Source organism: Strongyloides ratti, assembly GCF_001040885.1.
Source record: "Strongyloides ratti genome assembly S_ratti_ED321, chromosome : 1".
Classification (NCBI taxonomy): Eukaryota; Metazoa; Nematoda; class Chromadorea; order Rhabditida; family Strongyloididae; genus Strongyloides; species Strongyloides ratti.
This window is the reverse complement of record NC_037307.1, coordinates 11,452,003-11,472,175: the sequence shown is the minus strand read 5'-3', so window position 1 is coordinate 11,472,175 and position 20,173 is coordinate 11,452,003. Positions and strand designations below refer to the sequence as shown.

At 21.2% G+C, this 20,173-nt stretch overlaps 5 protein-coding genes across 5 annotated transcripts; 1 reads left to right on the top strand and 4 right to left on the bottom strand.

Annotated features, from left to right (window-relative positions):
* Nucleotides 1-5,634: 5,634 nt before the first annotated feature.
* On the bottom strand, nt 5,635-6,745 carry SRAE_1000352100 (LD29223p; the record flags this gene model as incomplete). Its single annotated transcript, XM_024650721.1, has 2 exons — nt 5,635-6,186; nt 6,233-6,745. The coding sequence occupies 2 exons, from the start codon at nt 6,743-6,745 to the stop codon at nt 5,635-5,637; spliced, it is 1,065 nt and encodes a 354-aa protein (XP_024504469.1).
* A 1,034-nt stretch (nt 6,746-7,779) lies between these two features.
* On the bottom strand, nt 7,780-8,797 carry SRAE_1000352000 (RWD domain and Ubiquitin-conjugating enzyme/RWD-like domain-containing protein; the record flags this gene model as incomplete). The annotated part of the gene is made up of 4 exons (XM_024650720.1): nt 7,780-7,821; nt 7,882-8,058; nt 8,214-8,402; nt 8,450-8,797. 4 exons carry the CDS (start codon nt 8,795-8,797, stop codon nt 7,780-7,782), a joined length of 756 nt encoding a protein of 251 aa, XP_024504468.1.
* Nucleotides 8,798-9,340: 543 nt separating this feature from the next.
* SRAE_1000351900 (Acyl-CoA synthetase family member 2, mitochondrial) lies at nt 9,341-11,016 on the top strand (the record flags this gene model as incomplete). Its single annotated transcript, XM_024650718.1, has 2 exons — nt 9,341-9,448; nt 9,493-11,016. 2 exons carry the CDS (start codon nt 9,341-9,343, stop codon nt 11,014-11,016), a joined length of 1,632 nt encoding a protein of 543 aa, XP_024504467.1.
* A 1,399-nt stretch (nt 11,017-12,415) lies between these two features.
* On the bottom strand, nt 12,416-13,784 carry SRAE_1000351800 (NADH dehydrogenase [ubiquinone] 1 alpha subcomplex subunit 10, mitochondrial; the record flags this gene model as incomplete). The annotated part of the gene is made up of 2 exons (XM_024650717.1): nt 12,416-13,565; nt 13,606-13,784. 2 exons carry the CDS (start codon nt 13,782-13,784, stop codon nt 12,416-12,418), a joined length of 1,329 nt encoding a protein of 442 aa, XP_024504466.1.
* Nucleotides 13,785-15,465: 1,681 nt separating this feature from the next.
* Nucleotides 15,466-17,310, bottom strand: SRAE_1000351700 (Hypothetical protein; the record flags this gene model as incomplete). Its single annotated transcript, XM_024650716.1, has 1 exon — nt 15,466-17,310. The coding sequence occupies one exon, from the start codon at nt 17,308-17,310 to the stop codon at nt 15,466-15,468; it is 1,845 nt and encodes a 614-aa protein (XP_024504465.1).
* Nucleotides 17,311-20,173: the final 2,863 nt, after the last annotated feature.

Sequence of the window (20,173 nt, the reverse complement as noted above, 5' to 3'; positions counted from 1 at the left end):
ATAGTTAACAAATTAAATTAGGATAAATACATTTTTAATTTTTTTTACAAATGTATTTATGTTATATAGCACAAATAGCTAAAACTAAAAATAGAAAAAAAATTAAATTTTTGTTACCCATTAACCATTCATCATTGAAGGTAAATTTTATTTTGGGTTTAAAAAAAAGTTTTACTTAATGACTGATAAAAAAAAAAAATTCTATGTACAACTTTTCAAGTAATTTTTAAAAAAATTTTAAACATGTGTATAAAATATTTTAAAAATATTCTCAATTTTTTTTATATCAAATGATGTAAAAAGCTATTTTTTTAATATTATTCATTTTTCTTATAATTGTAAAGAGAAAAAATTGATGGATAAATTTAATACTTCATTTTCAATTTGATATTTTTATTATTATTATAAAATTTTCATTTTATTTAACAGTTATCCTCAAAAATGTATTAAATTGATAAATTTTATTATACATTAGAAAAAAAAGATTTTTCCAAAAAATATTTTAATAAACTTTTAATTCTTGTTTTAAATGTTATTTAATTATATTTTCTAAACAATAATAAATGGGTATTAATTTGTTTTTATTTCTTTTTTGTTTTATAATTATTTTAAAAAAAGATGTTAGTAGTTGATGAAACGAACTATTAATGTGTATTTATATATATATATATATATATATTTTTTTTTAAACTAAAACTGTTTTAATATTTTAAAAATAGAATTTATATAAAAAATGTGAAATAAAATAAACTAAAATTTTTTTAAATAAAAAATATTTATTTGAATTCTAAATATTATTACAATCTTGAAAAAATAAAAAAAACCAGGAATTTTTTTCAAACACTATATTTGATTGAAAGAATTTTTCTTTTAACTGTTTTGTTTCCTAATAATTAACAATGATTATAAACATAATTTTTATTGTTTGGACTGTTAGTTTACTCATTTTCAAAATGATCAATAAAACGTTTATTACCAACTAGAATGAAAATATAAACTAAGATATTTTAAATTATTTCCTGTTTTTTGCTTAATATTGAGATTATAATTAAAAGCAAATTCTACACCTACCTATTTTTAATTTTATGGCTAATTGTAAATTTGCTAAAATTTTATTTTAAATAAAATACTTAATTAAGTAGTTTTTTATTTTTTTAAAATTTAATTAATAATTTTAATTTTAATAATTATTTACAAATAAATTGTTTAATGTTTCAAATTTTTATTTTTTTCTATTTTTTAGATTTATTTCTTCAAAAAAAAAATGGTTTTCTAAGGGTTAATTATACTGAAAATTTTTTTTTATTTCGTTTTTATCTTAAATTAAAAAAATTAGATTATAACTATTTATAAAAACAAATAATTATATATATATATATATATAATTCATCATAATTTCTTCAGTAATAGAAATAAATAATAAAGTTTAAAAAATCTGATACAATATTATATAAAATTAAAACAAAATTATTGATATTTATAGTTTTGTTTTATTTTTTTGTTAACTCTACTGATTTTTAATCTGAATATCATGAAACTAAAATCAAAGTCACATTAATGCATCATTTTAAATAAATAAAAATAATTAATTGATTCAATATAAATTTTTAGCCTAAATTTTTTCGTTATTCAAAATGATAACTTCAAGCATATTACTTTTAAAAGTACATAATAAAATATAACTTTTTACTCAAATTGTAATGTTATAATTTTATTGCACTAATAAAATGTATATTTAATATATTTTTAATCTTACTACCTTATCTTAAAGTGACTAATTATATAAACTGTAAAATGTATAATAAGAATAATTTATTGAAGTAAAAAATTTTAACAATGAAAAGATAAAATTATTTTTTATATTTATTTCCAAATTTAAAAACAATAAAATTTTTATTTTTAGAGAATTATTTTAGAAGTTATTTGTTAATTATATATAAATTTAAATCTTAAATTAAAACTCTATATTATTTTACAAATAATTATTATAATTTCTTAGTATTAGATTCATTTTTTTACTATTAAAATATAAAACATTTTCTAAACTTTATTATTTTATTTTGATTCTTATAACTACCTGAAAATTTAAATTAATTTCTGCATCTTTATCATGGTTTACTTTCAAGTTTTTCTATATTACTTCCAAATCAAAATGTTAATAGTTTTTAAAAACTTGTTCTGAAAGTAGTTTATTTTTAAAAATATTTATTATAGAAACGGCTCAATTTTATAATCACTGACGTATTAGAAAATTTTTTTCGAATATTTGAATATTATACATATGTATAATTCATTTTAAATTTACAATGTTGATTTAAATAAAAAAATTTTATACTAAAACAACAAATAAACAAAGAAAAATGAGTAAATAAAAAAAAACAACTTTTTTTGGAATTTGAATATACCACTATAGTCATTCGATAGCCCTTAAAATGAGATCAATTTTGAATATAATCAACAATATTTGAAAATTGAAACTTCAAGAGTTATAAGGATTCAAAGTTGAGGGCGAAACTGGGGAATATTTCTTTGTAAATCTCGATTTCGATGATAATATTGTCAATTTATAAAATAAGAACTTTATTCTAGATCATTTTTTTCCGACAAATTCAATAAGCCTATTTACATCTTTATAGGACTTCTAAAAATGAAGATATGATAAGAAATAAGTTTAAAAAAAAGTTTTAAGAATCTATTAATAACTCAAGTTAATGAGGTCACAGAAACATGAAACCAGATGCGCTGTGCTTCTTTCATAATTTAAGATGTACTGTACGTTGAAAACATTTTTTTATTTACAATGGTTCTTGAGATATGAACCTTGGTACTTTTTCGCGCGTAATCCATTGTCACTGTTTTTCTATATCTCGAAAGTGGTTAAAGATATAAAAAAATTTTGAAGGTAGACCCCATATGAAAAGTCATTAGAAGACGATTGTAGAAATCTGTTTGCTTTTATCTTGATTTTGAAGCGAGATATGAACAAAGGCGGAAATTTTTCTAAAATATTCATTGTTCCCGACTTTTCAGTATCTCAGCAAATAATTATCCTACGAAAGTGGGACTAGTGTCGTTCGATTTCTATTCAAAAGTAGGTCTAGAATATTAATTTTTATAGCTATAAAATAAATATTTTCAGAGATATAAAAATTGGCTGAAAATTTTCTAGATTTCTGATTTTACCTCTAAAAATGTGAACAAAAAAAAACAACTTTTTTTGGAATTTGAATATGCAACTATAGTCATTCGATAGCCCTTGAAACGGGATGAATTTTGAATATAATCAACAACATTCGAAAATTGAAACTTCAGGAGTTATAAAGATTCAAAGTTAAGAGGCGAAATTGTGGAATATTTTTTCTAAATCTCGATTTTTATGATAATATTGTAAATTTTAAAAATAAATACTTTTTCTTAGATCAATTTTTTACGAGAAATTCATTAAGCCTATTTACATCTTTATAGGACTTCTAAAAAAAAAGATATGATAAGAAATATATTTTGAAAAAAGTTTTAAGAATTTAGTGATAACTCAAGTTAATGAGGTCATAGGTCCATGAAATTTGGTGCGCTGGGCTTCTTTCTTAATTTAAAGTATACCATACGTTGAAAAGATTTTTTTATTTTCAATGGTTCTTGAGATATGAACCTTGGTACTTTTTCGCGCGTAATCCATTGTCACCGTTTTTTTATATCTCTAAAGTGGTTAAAGATATAAAAAAATTTTGAAGGCAGACCCCATATGAAAACTCATTAGAAGACGATTGCAGAAATCTGCTTGTATTTATCTTGATTTTGAAGCGAGATATGAACAAAGGCGGAAATTTTTCTAAAATATTCATTGTTTCCGACTTTTCAGTATCTCAGCAAATAATTATCCTATGAAAGTGGGACTAGTTTCGGTCGATTTCTATTCAAAAGTAGGTCTAGAATATTAATTTTTATAGCTATAACTTTATTTTTTTCAGAGATATAAAAATTGGCTGAAAATTTTCTAGATTTCTGATTTTACCTCTAAAAATGTGAACAAAAAAAAACAACTTTTTTTGGAATTTGAATATGCAACTATAGTCATTCGATAGCCCTTGAAACGGGATGAATTTTGAATATAATCAACAACATTCGAAAATTGAAACTTCAGGAGTTATAAAGATTCAAAGTTAAGAGGCGAAATTGTGGAATATTTTTTCTAAATCTCGATTTTTATGATAATATTGTAAATTTTAAAAATAAGAACTTTATTTTAGATCAATTTTTTACGAGAAATTTATTAAGCCTATTTACATCTTTATAGGACTTCAAAAAAAAAAGATATGATAAGAAATATGTTTGAAAAAAAGTTTTAAGAAATTAGTGATAACTCAAGTTAATGAGGTCACAGGTCCATGAAATTTGATGCGCTGAGCTTCTTTCGTAATTTAAAGTGTACCATACGTTGAAAAGATTTTTTAATTTTCAACCGTTCTTGAAATATTGAGCTTGGTATTTTTTCGCGCGTAATCCATTGTCACCATTTTTTATATCTCGAAAGTTGTTAAAGATATAATAAAATTTTGAAGGCAGACCCTATATGAAAATTGATTTGAAGACGTTTGCAGAAATCTGATTGCATTTATCTTGATTTTGAAGTGAGATATGAAAAAAGGTGGAAATTTTTCTAAAATATTCATTGTTCCCGACTTTTCCGTATCTCAGCAAATACTTATCCTATGAAGATGGGACTACTTTCATTTGATTTCTTTTCAAAAGTTGGTCTAAATTTATAATTTCTAGTGATAAAAAAACAATTTTTCTTTGGAATTTGAATATGCTGCAGTAGTCATTCGATAGCTTTTGAAACAAGATTAATTTTGAATATAATCAACAATTGCTTAATTTTAGAGTCAAGTATGATTTAGAAATTTTTTTTGAAAATTCAAATATTTAATGTATGTATAATTTTTTTTAACTACGATAATAATTTTATATAAATTTAAAACTAGCATATTAAATAAAAAAATGAATGATTTAAAAATATACTTTTTTATAAAATATTTATTGAAAAATTTACTATCAATTTTTTTTTATCAATATGATAATTTTTTTTTTACTTTTTATCAAGATAATTATACCAAAAGCTTCATTTTGAAAAAAGTTATAACTTTTTTTCAAAAATTCATGTTAGATTCTTTAAATATAATTTTCTATGCAATTATCTCAAAATATTTATATTGAATAAAATTTTAGTAATTTAATATATTGACCATCTTTATTTTTCAAAATATTTTCAATTTTTAGCTAAATTTACATTTTAAAAAAGTTATAGTTTTTTTATTATCTATTTTTTATTCATTTATTTTGAAAGTTGTTTGATAGTTATACTACCCAGTGGTATTTTTCAATTTTTAATTAAATTTTCTACCTCAAAAAACGTTACAAAAATTAAAATTTTGCTTTATTCAAATTTAAATCAAAAGTAAATCTTTGACATTTTATTATTTTATATAAACTTTCGTTTAAAAATTTTTTATTTTAAAATTATATTTTTTTTGAAATAAGTATTTAAAATTCTTATCTAATCAAATTTAAATTATATATATTTATTAAGGATTTTTTAGAAAATAAAAAAATTACTTAAAAAAGAATACCCGCAAATCATCTTCTTCCCCCATTGTTGTTTTGAACGGTAGCGTCATATTCAAACATTTCATCATCACTAGAATCTGTATCATCATCCTTATTTTTTCTATGAATTATTGTATACTCTCCACTTTTATTATTCTTATTTTCGTGCATTTCACCAACACTAAAAGATGAATTTGAATTTGTCCTATTTGAATTATAACTACTATCATTTCTGTTAACTACTGATGTTTGATGTGCTGGTTTAACTGTAAGAATTAAATTTTCTGCATTAGCAACCATCATATCAGTTACTTGATCTAAATTTTTACCATCTACTGAAATTCCATTAACTTCTAGAACTTCATCATTTACAGCTAATAAACCTGTTGATTCAGCTAATCCTCCTTCCAAAAGACGTGAAATAAATATTCCATTTGTATGAATGACATTTTGATTCGATATTCTTACTGTTTTTCCATTTCTAATATAAAATCCTAGAGCTCTATCATTATTACCATGTTTAGATATTCTTATTCTTCTCAATGTATCAGGAATAATATCAACATCAATAATTGCAGAAACCTAAAAATATTTTATTTTAAAAAAATAAAATATTATAATAAATTACCTGTCGAAAATCAGCTGGATTAGAAATACTATATAATCTTTGTGGTTTAGGTGTAACTGTAAGAATTGATGAAATACCTTTTCTTTTTCTATCTAATGTATCCATACCATATCCATACCTCTCATGTAATGATTCACCTTTTCTTTGAATTAATATTTTTAATGCTGGTTTTGCTGATTCATAAGATTTTCTAAAATTTTCGTCATTTGTTATAGGTAAAGTATCACCAGAATTTGAAGTATAACTTATTATAAATGGAATTTCTTGAAGATGATGAACCTGTTCCAATAATGATCTTAATTCTTCATATGTCATTGCTTTTCCATTATTAAATGTTATAATAAATCTTCTAAATTCAGCATCAAATTTTGATTTTACTGCTATAAAATCAGGAACAGGTGGCAATTGAGGTTGATAATATGTTATTGAATTTCCTGATTTATTAGTATTTGTTCTTTTATATTTCATTGATATAGGTGACCCTTCTGATTGAAAATTTTCAATAGATGTCATATTTAAGATAATAGAAATGTGAAAAAAAAGTTTTTAATAATTAATTTTCAGTTAATATAATATAATTGTTAGAGATAAAATTTCTGTAAAACAATATATTTTCGATAAACCTTAACACTCATAAAATAGATCGAAAAAAGACCTCTATCATTAATGATTATCATTCACGACAAAGAAATAGGGTGGCGCGACTAACAAAACATATTTCATATATACATATAATTCATCTATATATATATATATATATATATATATAACGTAAAAACGGGTAGAGGAGAGTGTTGACAAAAACTGAAGGTGTAGGGACAAATGGCGTGGACAGCCATCGAAAAATTATAATACACCTTTCTTACATTCTAATATATATTTATATATATATATATATACAAATATATATATATATATATATTTACTTCATTCCCCCTTACAAGATACACCTTAACCTTTCTAGTACACATATTACTATACTAAAATAACCTGATATGACTAATCAGGTACCTTAATTTTATAATACAAAAGATAAAAAAAAAACTCTTTTATAATAAAATCGATTTTATTATAAAATATCAAATAATTATTTTGTATGTATAACATATATTTTAACTATACAAATTTATAAATATATATAATAATATACAAACAAATATATATAATAATTGATAATTCCTAATAGAATATTAATACATCATATCATAAATATTTAATGTTATATTTTATACTAGTATAATTTTAATATCAAATAATAAATATTTTTTAAAACAATTCACTTTATATATTTTAAAAACTTTATTTTCTAAGCTTATAATAATATCTCAATAAAATATTCTAAATATAAATAATAATATCTATTATAAAATTGTGATATGTTCCAAAAAATAAGCATCAAAATTAAATATTCCCTTATTCCAAACAATATATATGAAAATATTTAAGATTGTAATGGAAACAATAATTTATCTCTTATATAATCACTTCAACTTTTTTTTCATAAACCATCTTACATATATTTATTTTTATGTCTTTTTTCCTTTCTATCAATCTTCTTCACTACTAAGTAATTCCAGCTCTTCATCATCCTATAAAAAAAAAAATAAAAATTTCAATATTTTATTTAAAAAATATAATAATAAACTTACAGCATTAAAAAGTGATTCATCTATGTCAACAGCTTCTTCTGTTTCATGATTTAAACCTCCTTCTTCTTCATCTGGTATTTCATTTGTTAACAATGTTAAATCTGAATTAAATAATGTTGAATCTTTCAAAAACTGTTGTTTTCCTGTTAATTTTCCCGCTAATGCAGCTTCTTTTGCCTAAAAAAAATGACATATATATAATAAATAAAATATTTTACATATAAAATTTGAATATAAAGATAAAATGTAAATAATTATTTAACTTTCTTCTATTGTATAAATATATCAAATGAAAACAAAATGTTAAAATTAAAACAATTAGTTAAACAAACTTTTTGTTGAGCATCTCTTAATTCACGTATCTCTTCCATAAATTTTTTGTTCCATTCTCTAAAACTTTCAACTGTTACTGCTGTTCCATCAACAATTAGTTTATCTTCCTCTTCAGCTTTTTTTAATTTAGCCTCAAATTCATCCTCTTTCTTTTTTTTTAATTCTTTTGTCAATTGTCCTATGATATCCTTAAAAAAATTTACTTTGTTAATTAAAATTTATTTTTTAAATTTACTTGTAAACCAGAAACGAGAGTATATATCATATTCATACCACAATTTGATTCACCTATTTCTTTAAGATCATCAATAATTTTGGTAATTCTTTTATCATCAAACAAATCTTCTAAATTAGAAATTTCTATATCTGGTATAATATCTGGATAGTTAGAAGGAAGTTTAATTTTCATAATTATATCAAAAGGATCAACTGCCTCATGAGCATCTATAATGCCTTCACCATGAGAATTTAGACTAATTTTGAGAGAAATATTAGGATACTCTTTACATAATATTTCTATTTCGTTTTGATAAATTGCTTCTAAAGCCTCTAACTCCATTTCTTGTGTTTCCTTATAATCCATTGTTTATTAAAATTTCCTTAAAATATATTTTATAAAACTAATAAAAGCTAATAAAATAAAAAAATTTGAAAAAAAAAATTCATTTGGCTATTAATAAATATATTACCAATTATTTAACATTTATAATATCGCTTTAAGAGATGATAATTATTTAAAATGAATGAATTTCTTTTAGATCTGGTGTCCTCTAAAATATCTTTTTTAAATAAAATTTTTTATCATTTTTTTTACTTTTTCTAACATAAAAAAACATGGGGAATCAGAAAAAAATTTTTTTACACTAAAAAACAAAAAAATAGGAAAAAAAAAGAAAAAAGAGGAAGAAAAATTTAAAATTCAACCAAACGAACTAAGAATAATTTTTTTTATTAGAAATAATACTAATTATATTGTTATTAGAAATAATTAGGATGAATTAAATTTAAATTAGTTACAATTGAATTGTAATATCAACTAATAAAGTGATAAATAAAAATTTATATTATAAAAACTTTAAAATTTTTGTTTTTATGTTATATACATATTTATAAAATTTACAGAAATATGCAAATAGTTTCAGCATTTCCAGATCCATTGCCAGTTGAAGCAAACATAGATTTTTCAACATTTTTTGATAAAGTTGTTAGACCTTATGAAAACATTCCGTTATTGGTATGTTAAATTTAAATTATTTAATTAGTGAAATAATTTTTTAGTTTGATCCTGAAGCTAATATATCATATAAATTCTCTGAATTACGCTTTTTAGTACATAGATTTATAATTGCATTTAATAAAGGTGGACTTAAACAGGAAGATGTTATTGCAACTGTTATTGGTAATTCTATTGAGTTTATAGCACTTTTTTTGGCATGTTGTAAACAAAGACTTATATTTTGCCCTTTAAATACAAGTTATAAAATAAATGAATTGTTAACTTATCTTTCAAAAGTAAATCCTGTTTATTTAATTGTTGATCAAGAGTTTAATAAAGATTCATCACAAATACTTGAAACAATTTCATCAATTAAAGCAATCTATCAAATTGAAAATTTAATGATGGGCTCACCATTATTAAATAATGAAAATCCTTATCAATTAATAGAATTTGACAATAAAACACCAGCATTAATAATGTTTTCATCTGGATCTACTGGAATTCCTAAACCTGTCCTTATTTCACATCGTTCTTTAATTTATCAAATTAATATGTTTATATGTTTAAGACAAAATGCTACACATGATTTTTTATTTCTCCAACCAACAGATACAACATATGGGGTTCTACCGTACTTTCATCTTGGTGGATTAATGACAACTTTAACAATGTTAGTTCAATCAGTTAAAGTATTATTAAATAAAAAATTTAATGAAGAAATTTTTTATGATAATATACAAAAATATCGTGTTACTACTTTAACAATTGTTCCTGAAGTATTGAAAATTATGGCTAATTCAACAAAAATTGATAAATACGATGTTTCATCTCTAAAATATATTTACTATGGTTCTTCTAAATGTAATCCAGGAATCGTTAAAAAGCTAAAAAAAAAATTTCCTCATATAGAATTATTTATACAATTATATGGTTCAACAGAAGGTGGAAGCACAATTTTTATGATGCCTAAAATACCAGAAGCTCATGAAAAAATTAATTCAGTTGGAGTTTTATTACCAGGAATACAATGTAAACTTATTCCTATCAATGAAAATGAAAATGAAAGTGCAGTAAATGGTCGAGAAAGTGGTGAATTATATCTAAAAAGTGATATGTTAATGAATGGTTATTTAACAAATGATATTTCTTCTATTGATAAAAATGGATGGCTTAAAACAGGGGATATTGTTAGTGTTGATAATGAAGGATTTTTCTATGTTAGTGGTAGATGTAAAGAAATAATAAAAATTAGAGGATGGCAAGTTTCACCTAATGAATTAGAATATGCTATTATTGAAGAATTTATCGATAAAATTGAAGAATGCGCTGTTACTTTATACGAAAAAAATATCTGTGATGATAATGTTGAAAGTTATTTAGTTTGTTTAGTTGTTTTAAAAAAAGAACAAACTTTAAATGGGGAAGATATTATAAAATTTGTAAGAGATAACTTTATAAGTTATAAGCACATTAAAGAACCAATCAAGTTTGTTGAATGCTTACCAAAAACTTGTAATGGAAAATTACTAAGACATAAATTAAGTGAATTATATGATGCAACACCTTCAAATGATAGTGTATAGAAAAATTTTTATTATCATAAAAAACATTTTATATATTTATAAATTTTTTTTAACTAAGCTTATTGTATACTTTTTAATTACCAAATTTTTTTTATTAAAAATCATACTGCAAAATAAAAAAATAAATCTAACTTTAAAAGTATTATCAAATTATTTTAATAACAATAAAATAAACAAAAGTTATTAATAGTTATGATAAAAACATAAAAATTTTAAAATAATTTTCTGATATTTTAAAAAAGCAAAGGTATTAATATTCAAATTTTTAATTATTGATAAATTTTTTTTAGTAAATTTAAATAATTTAAACAATATTTTATATGTTAAAATTGACCAAAATATTTAAAAACTAAAAAATAAATATCCTAAAAAAATATTTTTTGTTTGTAATATACATAATATTATGATAAAATAAAACAGTTCTTTCTTAGCAATAGATTTATTAGTTTTTATATAAAGTTTGATTTTTAAATGTTTATAAAAAATAAAATATTTTTTTTTAAAATCAATTTACACATGGACTCTTTTTACATATTATACAATAAAACTTTTTCTTGCAAATTTTTTTTTAAATTGTAAGTGACAATAGTTTCTAAGACATTATTAATTTCTTTAATTTTTTACTTTTTAAATTAATTTCAGAATTTTAATTTTTCTATTAATCATTATAATATCAAGTCTTCCAAATTTTATTCGATTTTTTTATAAAATCAAATTGTTTTTAAAAAATTATTTTATATATTAATATGTTTATTATTATTATAATTAAAAGCTCTAAAAATATTTTTTTTCAAAATTGGCTTTATAAAGTTTTTAAATTTTTGGTTACAAAAGAATTTTTTTTATTGTAATTTCAAGAATAAAACTAAATTTTTAAATGAACTATGTATATCATTTTAATGATTGTATTCATCATCAATTACTTTTTAATCATTTTATATATTTTTTAAATTTTTTCATGATTTTATTGTTTCTATTAAAAAACTTTAAAGTTGATTCCTTTATTAAATCTTAACACGATGTTCTAGGAAACTTTTTTTTTTACAATTTCGTTGTATTAATCTTAATTGTTTTTCTTTTCCAAAACATTGCTAACTTTTTACTAACAAATATTTTTACATTTTTTTATTGAAATAATTAATTAAGAAAAATCAATTTAAGTTTCTAAAAATAGTATTTTTATCGTTGTATTAATTAGTTTGATATTTAAAAGTATTATATGACAAACAATTTTTTCACTAGAAAAAATTATTTTTCATTTAGAAATTAAAGAAATCATATTAAAATTAATAATATTAAAAATAAACTAGAGTATATTTGCTTAATTTTATTTTAAAAAAAATGGTTTTACTAAAACAGAATAGTACCAAATCACTCTATTATATGTAGTAAACTTTTCCTAATGATGATGAAGGTAATCAGGATCATAATGTACTGCTTTATGGTCAATACAACTTTCATGAGTTATACATTTATCATAATACGCTTCTTTAAAATAGTAATCATACCATACTTCGGGAAGTTGATGACTAAAACCAGTTATGTTTTTATAATGTATTTTATCACCACGTTCTTTAATATATCCATAACCATAAGGACTTTTAAGAACTTCTCTTTTCATCACATTAATAAAGTGAGCAGCATCACGAGGATTAATGTAAAGTTCACCAACTTCATGTGTTGAAATACCACTAAAAGCTTTAACTCGAGCTTTAGTTTTTTCCGTTACATGCATTCTCCAAATAGCCCATTGCGCTTCGTCAACTGGTTCAAACCATTGCTCAAAAATTTCATTTGAATGCCATTCATGAAAGTCAAAGTCTACACGTTCAATATCCTCAACAATAATATCTGTATTTCCTTCATTACTCCAATCATATGCAAGAATTTTAGAATATTTTTGATATTCACGAAGACAATCTTTGTATGAATCTTGAATTGTTTTAAGATATACTTCATCAATTGTTGCTATTTTGTCATCATTTCCTGATTTCTTAATATTTTCAAGACACTTTTGAACTGGTTTATCAAGATAAACAACTAAATGTGGCCAAAAATTTAATTCTGGAATTCCACATTTTCTCAGGTAATAGTAATGTTTAAAAAATTCAATACCAATGTAATTTTTAGCTTTCAAAGCATTAATAAAAACAAAATCAGAATGTGGAGTATGTTCGAGAACAACACCCTGTCCAGTATTAAGAATATGAGCTAATGCATTAAGGTATTGATCAAACTTGCAATGGAAAATTCTTTCACGCATAACAGCAGTCAAATCGCTAAAAGGGTTTTTATAAAACATTTGTTCATCAGGAATTCTAAACGACTTTGGAAAAAGATGGTAGTAATCACGAAGATCATTTTTGTATCTATCTATGAGAATATCTTCCATTTTGAATTCAGGCATATATAACATTCCAAATTGATCAGCTAATTCTTTGGCTACATGACTTTTTTCACAACCTTCATTTCCTTCAACAACAATAAGCCGAGAATTTTGATTAAAACGTTTCTTTGTGCCATCTAACATACATGTTAAAAAATCGAGACTATAAATAAAATATTAAATTAATAAAAAGAAAAATTTACCGTTTTTCTTTGTATGGAAATGGTTCTGGGTAGTCTTCTGGTAAATCTAAATGACTTTTAATAACAATATTTCTTGAAGTAAGAATTTGTTGTCCAGATGTCATGTTCTTTAACATAGAAGAAGTAGGTGCTACGAGGCGAATAACACCGCCATGTATTACCCTTAAGGAACCCAACATCCTAAAATTTTATAAACTTTTAATGTTTAAAATTAATAAAGTATTATATATATTAAAATTTATAAAAATAATCAGCGTTGTATTAATAAATAAACTTGTTTAACATTTGAGATATTTTTCCAATTAAAAAGTATTCATATTTCGTGATAGAACCAACTACCATTTTATAATAATATTATTTTCATATATTTATTTAACAAGTTAATTAATATAAAAAAAATGTAAAAATAACTTATTGATAATATGTAAATTATTAAATTTATTTATAATATATAGTTCTAAAAACATGTACATTTTTTTTATTCAATTTCATTGATGAATTCATTTCACAAAACGTTTCATTTTTTTCCACCTACCCATCTTCAAGAGGTAGCAACAATAGTAACAACTACTTGTATCGTATTTTTAACGTTAATTGTATGGAATAAATTTGGATCAGATGAAAATAATGATAATATACCAGTATTTTGTTCAAGATGTTACAAAAAATTAAAACTTCGTGATAAGGAAATAAATAAATTTGTATTAATTTCAAAAACTTTTGATATTAAAAAAAATAACTATATTGATGATTAAGTGTTTTTATTATTATAAAAAAAATTAATTATAATATATAATCATACTAATAAACATTTTTTTATGATCATTTTTATTTTAAGAATTCAAATTTAATTTATATGTATTCTTTTTTAATATTATTTTGTTGGTTTGTTTATATTATCGAGATTTTTTTATTATTTTTTTAATAATGATATTGTAATTTCAATTATGTTTAAAAAAAAGTAAAATAATTAAATTTTTTAAGCTAATTCAAATTAATTCATACAATTTTTTAATTAAAAAAGTATTCTTTTATAAAGTTAAAATATATAATATTTTTAATTCTAGCAACTTTATTTAATAATAAAAAATATTTATATAAAATTTATTTGATTTTTATCATTATATTATACTTTTTATAAAAATGATTAACAAAAATTTTTCTTTTTAATATAGCTAAAAATTAGTTTATACATATTTTATTTAAAAGACGTTAATTAATTTTAATTCTTCTAACAAAAAAATAAACAAATGTTTCTATATAAAAATTCTATATAATAAAATTAAAAATTTTAAAAATAGTTAACCTTACTTGTAGTCTAAACTTAAAGAATTAATAGATTTTGTATATGGTAAATAAATTATAAAATCATAAAAAAATTTATTTTTTTTGGCAATTGAGTTTAAAAAATCTTAAATTTTATTAAAAAAAACAGATTAAATAAAATTATATAAAAATTTTTAATTCAATGATATTTTTTAATAACTAAAAACATAAATAAAATATAGGTACATAAATACAGTATCCACTTTTTAAAAGAAAATTATAAATTTTTTTTTAAAAGTATAATGAATAAATTTTATCAGTGGACTAATAAAATGAAATATTTCTATAATAATTATTATAATATTTCACTAAATTTAAATTTTAACAAACGGATAATATTTACAAACCTTATTTTTTTTTTTATTTTAAAATGTTACGTTTTTAGAAAAAAAAATCTCTAAAAGATTATTTGTTTCCGGAAGAAATAAAAAATATTAAAAATGGAACGAATATTTTGTATTGGTGTACAATCAAATTGTAAAAAAATTAGTTATTTCAATAAGTTATATTTTTATATTAAATTATTATAAATGTTCAAGTATTTATGTTACCAAAATTATTGCTGTAAATATCGCCTATTCTTTCTGGTAATGGAGAATAATTTTCCATGTTTGAAAACAATGGTTGAACTTTTGAGATTGGTTTATAACTTCTAAAATTTAGTACATTTTTTGTTTTACTGATTATATCGTCATGTCCTTCAGAACTTTTATTAATTTTATTAAGAGTATTGTAATAGATATCTTTATCGTTATTGACAAAATTATAATTATTACCATTATTTTCATTATTATAAATTTTCGATTCAAAATTGCAGCATGGTATAGTGGAATATACTACATTTCCATCACAACATACTACTTCAGCATTATTTTTTGAATCTGATGGCAAATTTAAATTCCAATTATAAAGTTCATTGTTAAAGTCTTCTATTTTAAGATTGTTTTGTTGACTATCAGAATAAATAAATAAATTTTTACCATTTTCTTTTTGTGAAGGACTATGTTCAACTAGTATATGATGTGGTTTATCTATATTTGACAGTTTTTGTTGATGTATAATATTATTAAATTGTGTCCCATAAATATTGTTGTAATTTACATTGTTATTATTATTTTTTTGAACATCTGTAGAAATTATAACAGGAGTGTTTTCATTAACTGTATTTAAAAATTGTTGCTTATTTGGTAACAAATTAATATTTGTATTAACCTGATTTTGCCCAGATGGTTGATAAGAGGGAATATTATATGATGTTTCATGGTAATTTTTTGATTGATCTACAAAAATATTATTATTATTTTCATCTTTCTCCAATGGTTTAGAAAATTTTTTAAATTGTGTCATTGATATACCATGGACAAATGTTTTATTATTTGAAGGTAACATTTTACTAAACTGTTGAGTATTATTTTGTACAATTGTAGAAATATGACGACTATATATAGATGTATCAGGAGAATTACTTATACCTATATTTGATAATGATGGTGATAAATATGCTTTCTGATTTTTTGTGTTCTGATTCAAATCTATTATTTTCATTCGATTATAAGTTTTGGTTGCAGAATTTGCAGCCGTTAATAATTTTTGAATCACATTATTCGAAGCTATTGAATTTTTTGGTAAATTATTTGTAATAATATTTCTAAAATCTACATTTTGCTGATTCTTCTGTTTACTATTATTATTAACATAATTTATTGAATTAATGTTTGGTGGTGGTTGACCAGCAAAATATTGCCCAGGTTTTAATTGGTATTTCAAATCACCAAAAGATGATCCATATCTGTTATTATTTCTATTGAAAAGTCTCATAATACGACTTTTTCCATATGCACCAAAAGCATTTAAACTTTTCATTCCATTATTTCTTATCATAGCTCCTAAATAAAATGGTTTTTTTTCAACTAAAAATTGTCCTTTTTCTTCAGGTAAATTATTATATAAATCTTCTTCCTTACTATCTTCAGTACTTTTAACATTCATTAAATTTTTTTTTTCTTTTTCTTTAGAGTCAACAATTACATTATGAACACTTGCAGAATCAATCTGACTATTTTTTCTTCTAGAAAATTTTATTCCTTCTTTATCTTCATTCAATAATTTTTTCATTTCTTCAGTTAAACCATTTGTAAAACCTGTAAGTTCACCTGTTGTTCCTTTTATCAATGGTATCAAACCACTTTTACTTGATGATTTTGCTAATATAGGAAATTTAGGAATAGGTAAACCTTGATCATAAATTAAAAGATCACCTAAATTAAACTCTTCATAATCTTCTCCGCTTCCTTCAAGTAGATCATAACTTTTAGAACATGAAAGATATTTTATACAAAATACAAAATAAATAAATAAATATTTTAAATAAAATAACATGAATATTAAAATAAAACATAATTGTGTTAATTTAATTCTTTTTATACTAAGTTGAACTAAACTTTCTTTTTCTACAAGATTAATTAACAATGACATTAACTTGTTTCTTTTGAACTCGAAATTTCATTATATCTAGTCTTTAATAAATAACAGTTACTTTTATTTGAACCTTGATCTTAAAAAATAGCATTATATGACACTTTATAGCAAATATTAAAATCATTTAAGTGATATGTCAAAAGAAAATAACCTGCTCAATAGAAAATTGAACAATAAAATATTTGACATAATACTCAAAAATATTCTTATAAATTTAATATAAGTAAACAAAAAAAAATAATAATAATAAATGAATTGTACTAAAAATGTGTCAAAAAATAAATTATTCAAGTTTAAAAGTAAAAATCTGTAATAAAAATTTGTATTATTTCCAAAAAAAGATAGCCCAATGCGGGGCTCGAACCCGCGACAGCCAGATTAAGAGTCTGGTGCTCTACCGACTGAGCTAACCGGGCTTGGCAAAGCATTAAATCAGCTTACCAATGAAAAACGCGTCAAGACTAAAAACATAAAATTTAATTTTAAACTTTAATATTACAATCCTAAAAGTTAATTCACTAAGGTTAAAAAAGATTTTTTTTGCATAAATATAGTTTCAGGAACATAGAAAATACATTTATCTTAGAATAAATTCTATTTGAGTGAAATTTTATGCAAGAGAAAAAATGGAAATAAACAAGAAACAATAGTAAAGGAAGAATAAAAATAATTCTACATTATTTCATATATTTGTTATAAATAAAAAATTTTTCATGAAACAATTATCTCGTTTATCTTTTATATCCAATTCATGAAATTTTTTTAATGTCAGGTAAATCTGAAGATTTTTATTTTAAAAATAAAGAATATTTTTTTTTAAAATTTGATTTTCATGATGTAATTGGAAATAATATAATAAAATAATTATTCTAGATAAGATTTTTTTTATAAATTGATTGAATTTATTCTCGATGTCGTCGAATTTTATATATTCCAAATATGAAGAAAAATGTGTTTTGAAAAAGTATTAAGTATGATACTTATAATTCAAGTAAATGAGTACCTGAAACATAGAACTAATTGCGATAGGCTATTATGAAACTTTAAATATAGTGTTCATTAAAAATACTTTTAGAATTTAACCGTTTTTGAGATTCATTGTCTAGTATTTTTGCGCACTTAATACATTGTCATTATTTCTTATATCACAAAAGCTGTTGGAGATAAAAAATAGTTTGAAGATAGACCCTTCCTAAAAATTAACTAATAGTTGATTTTGGAATCTCGCTTGATTTTACTTCTATTTTGTTGCAAAATGTAGTAAAAGAAAGAAATTTTTTTTGAATATTGATTGTTAACGACTTTTCATATCTCAATTGAAAATTATCATACTACTATGAAACTAGTTTCATTCGATTCTCCTTAAAAAGTTTGTCTAGAACAAAATGTCTCCATAAAAATAAATTCAATATTTTTAAAGATAAGCAATTGGCCCAAATATATTTAATTTGATCTCAAGCATAAGTACTAAAAAATTAACTTCAGTTACAACTACCAAACTTATGAAATTTTTATAAATTTTAGACAAACCTAATGATTATTTTTCAAATTTAATATACTTAAAAACGAAAAAAAATATTAAAGCAATAAACCTTAAACAATTTTATTTTTAATTTTTTGCTAACTTATATCAAGAATCATGATTATATTTGGTTAAAATATTTTAAATATTGTTGAATGCTAGCAAAATATATTTTTAACTAAAAATATCTTGATAAAAATTTTGAATTTCACAAACAATTAATATAACAATAAGAAATATAATCATTTAACTAAGAAAGACATTATAATTTTTCATACATTTACATGTTTTAGGATAGTATTCAAAAACCTTTGACAAATACTTTTTAATGGTGATAAAGTTGCTAATTATTTTAAATCACCATTTGTTTATTATTAGTCCTTCTTTTGTAATCAACATTTTTAATGTTGTTTATTTGCAATGTTATATTAATCACATCAATAACAGTAATTTAAAATTTTCATATTAACAAAATACATGCGTAAACACAATCATTTGAAAATCTCAACTCATTTAAGCTTTAATATTTAGATGTTATTTTTTTGTTGGTATTTTTACTATCTACAATTCTTTAATAATGAATTTTGTGAACTATCAATTGTCTAATTAAACTTTATTGTTTTTAAAAATATTTTTTTATATTAATTATAATATTAATACAATATTATATAACAATATATTTAAATAAATTTTTTCAATCGCCAATAAAATAGGTTTTTTTTTATTAAGAAACAAGAGAACTAGTATCAAAATTATTATAATTTATAATTATATAATAAAATAGAATATTTTGTGAAAACCAATGTTTTTTAAAAACCATAGAAAAAATTATCAGTTCATAAAAACATAAAAGAAGAAGAAAGTATTATAATTTATCATTCTTTTTATGTTTACATTATTTATATATATATAACATTACATATTTTTAATTATTAAAAGTCACCACAGCCGATAAAATATAACTTTACTGTAATATTTTTTATTTCTAAGAAGATCAATTTTTTAATTAATATAATTAACACACAATATATTTAAATTTCAACATTGGAAAAATGTACTTTTGCGTAAGAGTACATATTTTTCCATTAAATTATAAAATGGCAAACCTTTACTTTCCTTTAACAAAATAGTGTATTATGTTGTATAAATATTAACGTTATATTTTTTTCATAATACTTGCATTTAAAATATTACATAATAGTTTTTAATATTTTTTAGAGTAACAGTCTAAAGGCGACATAT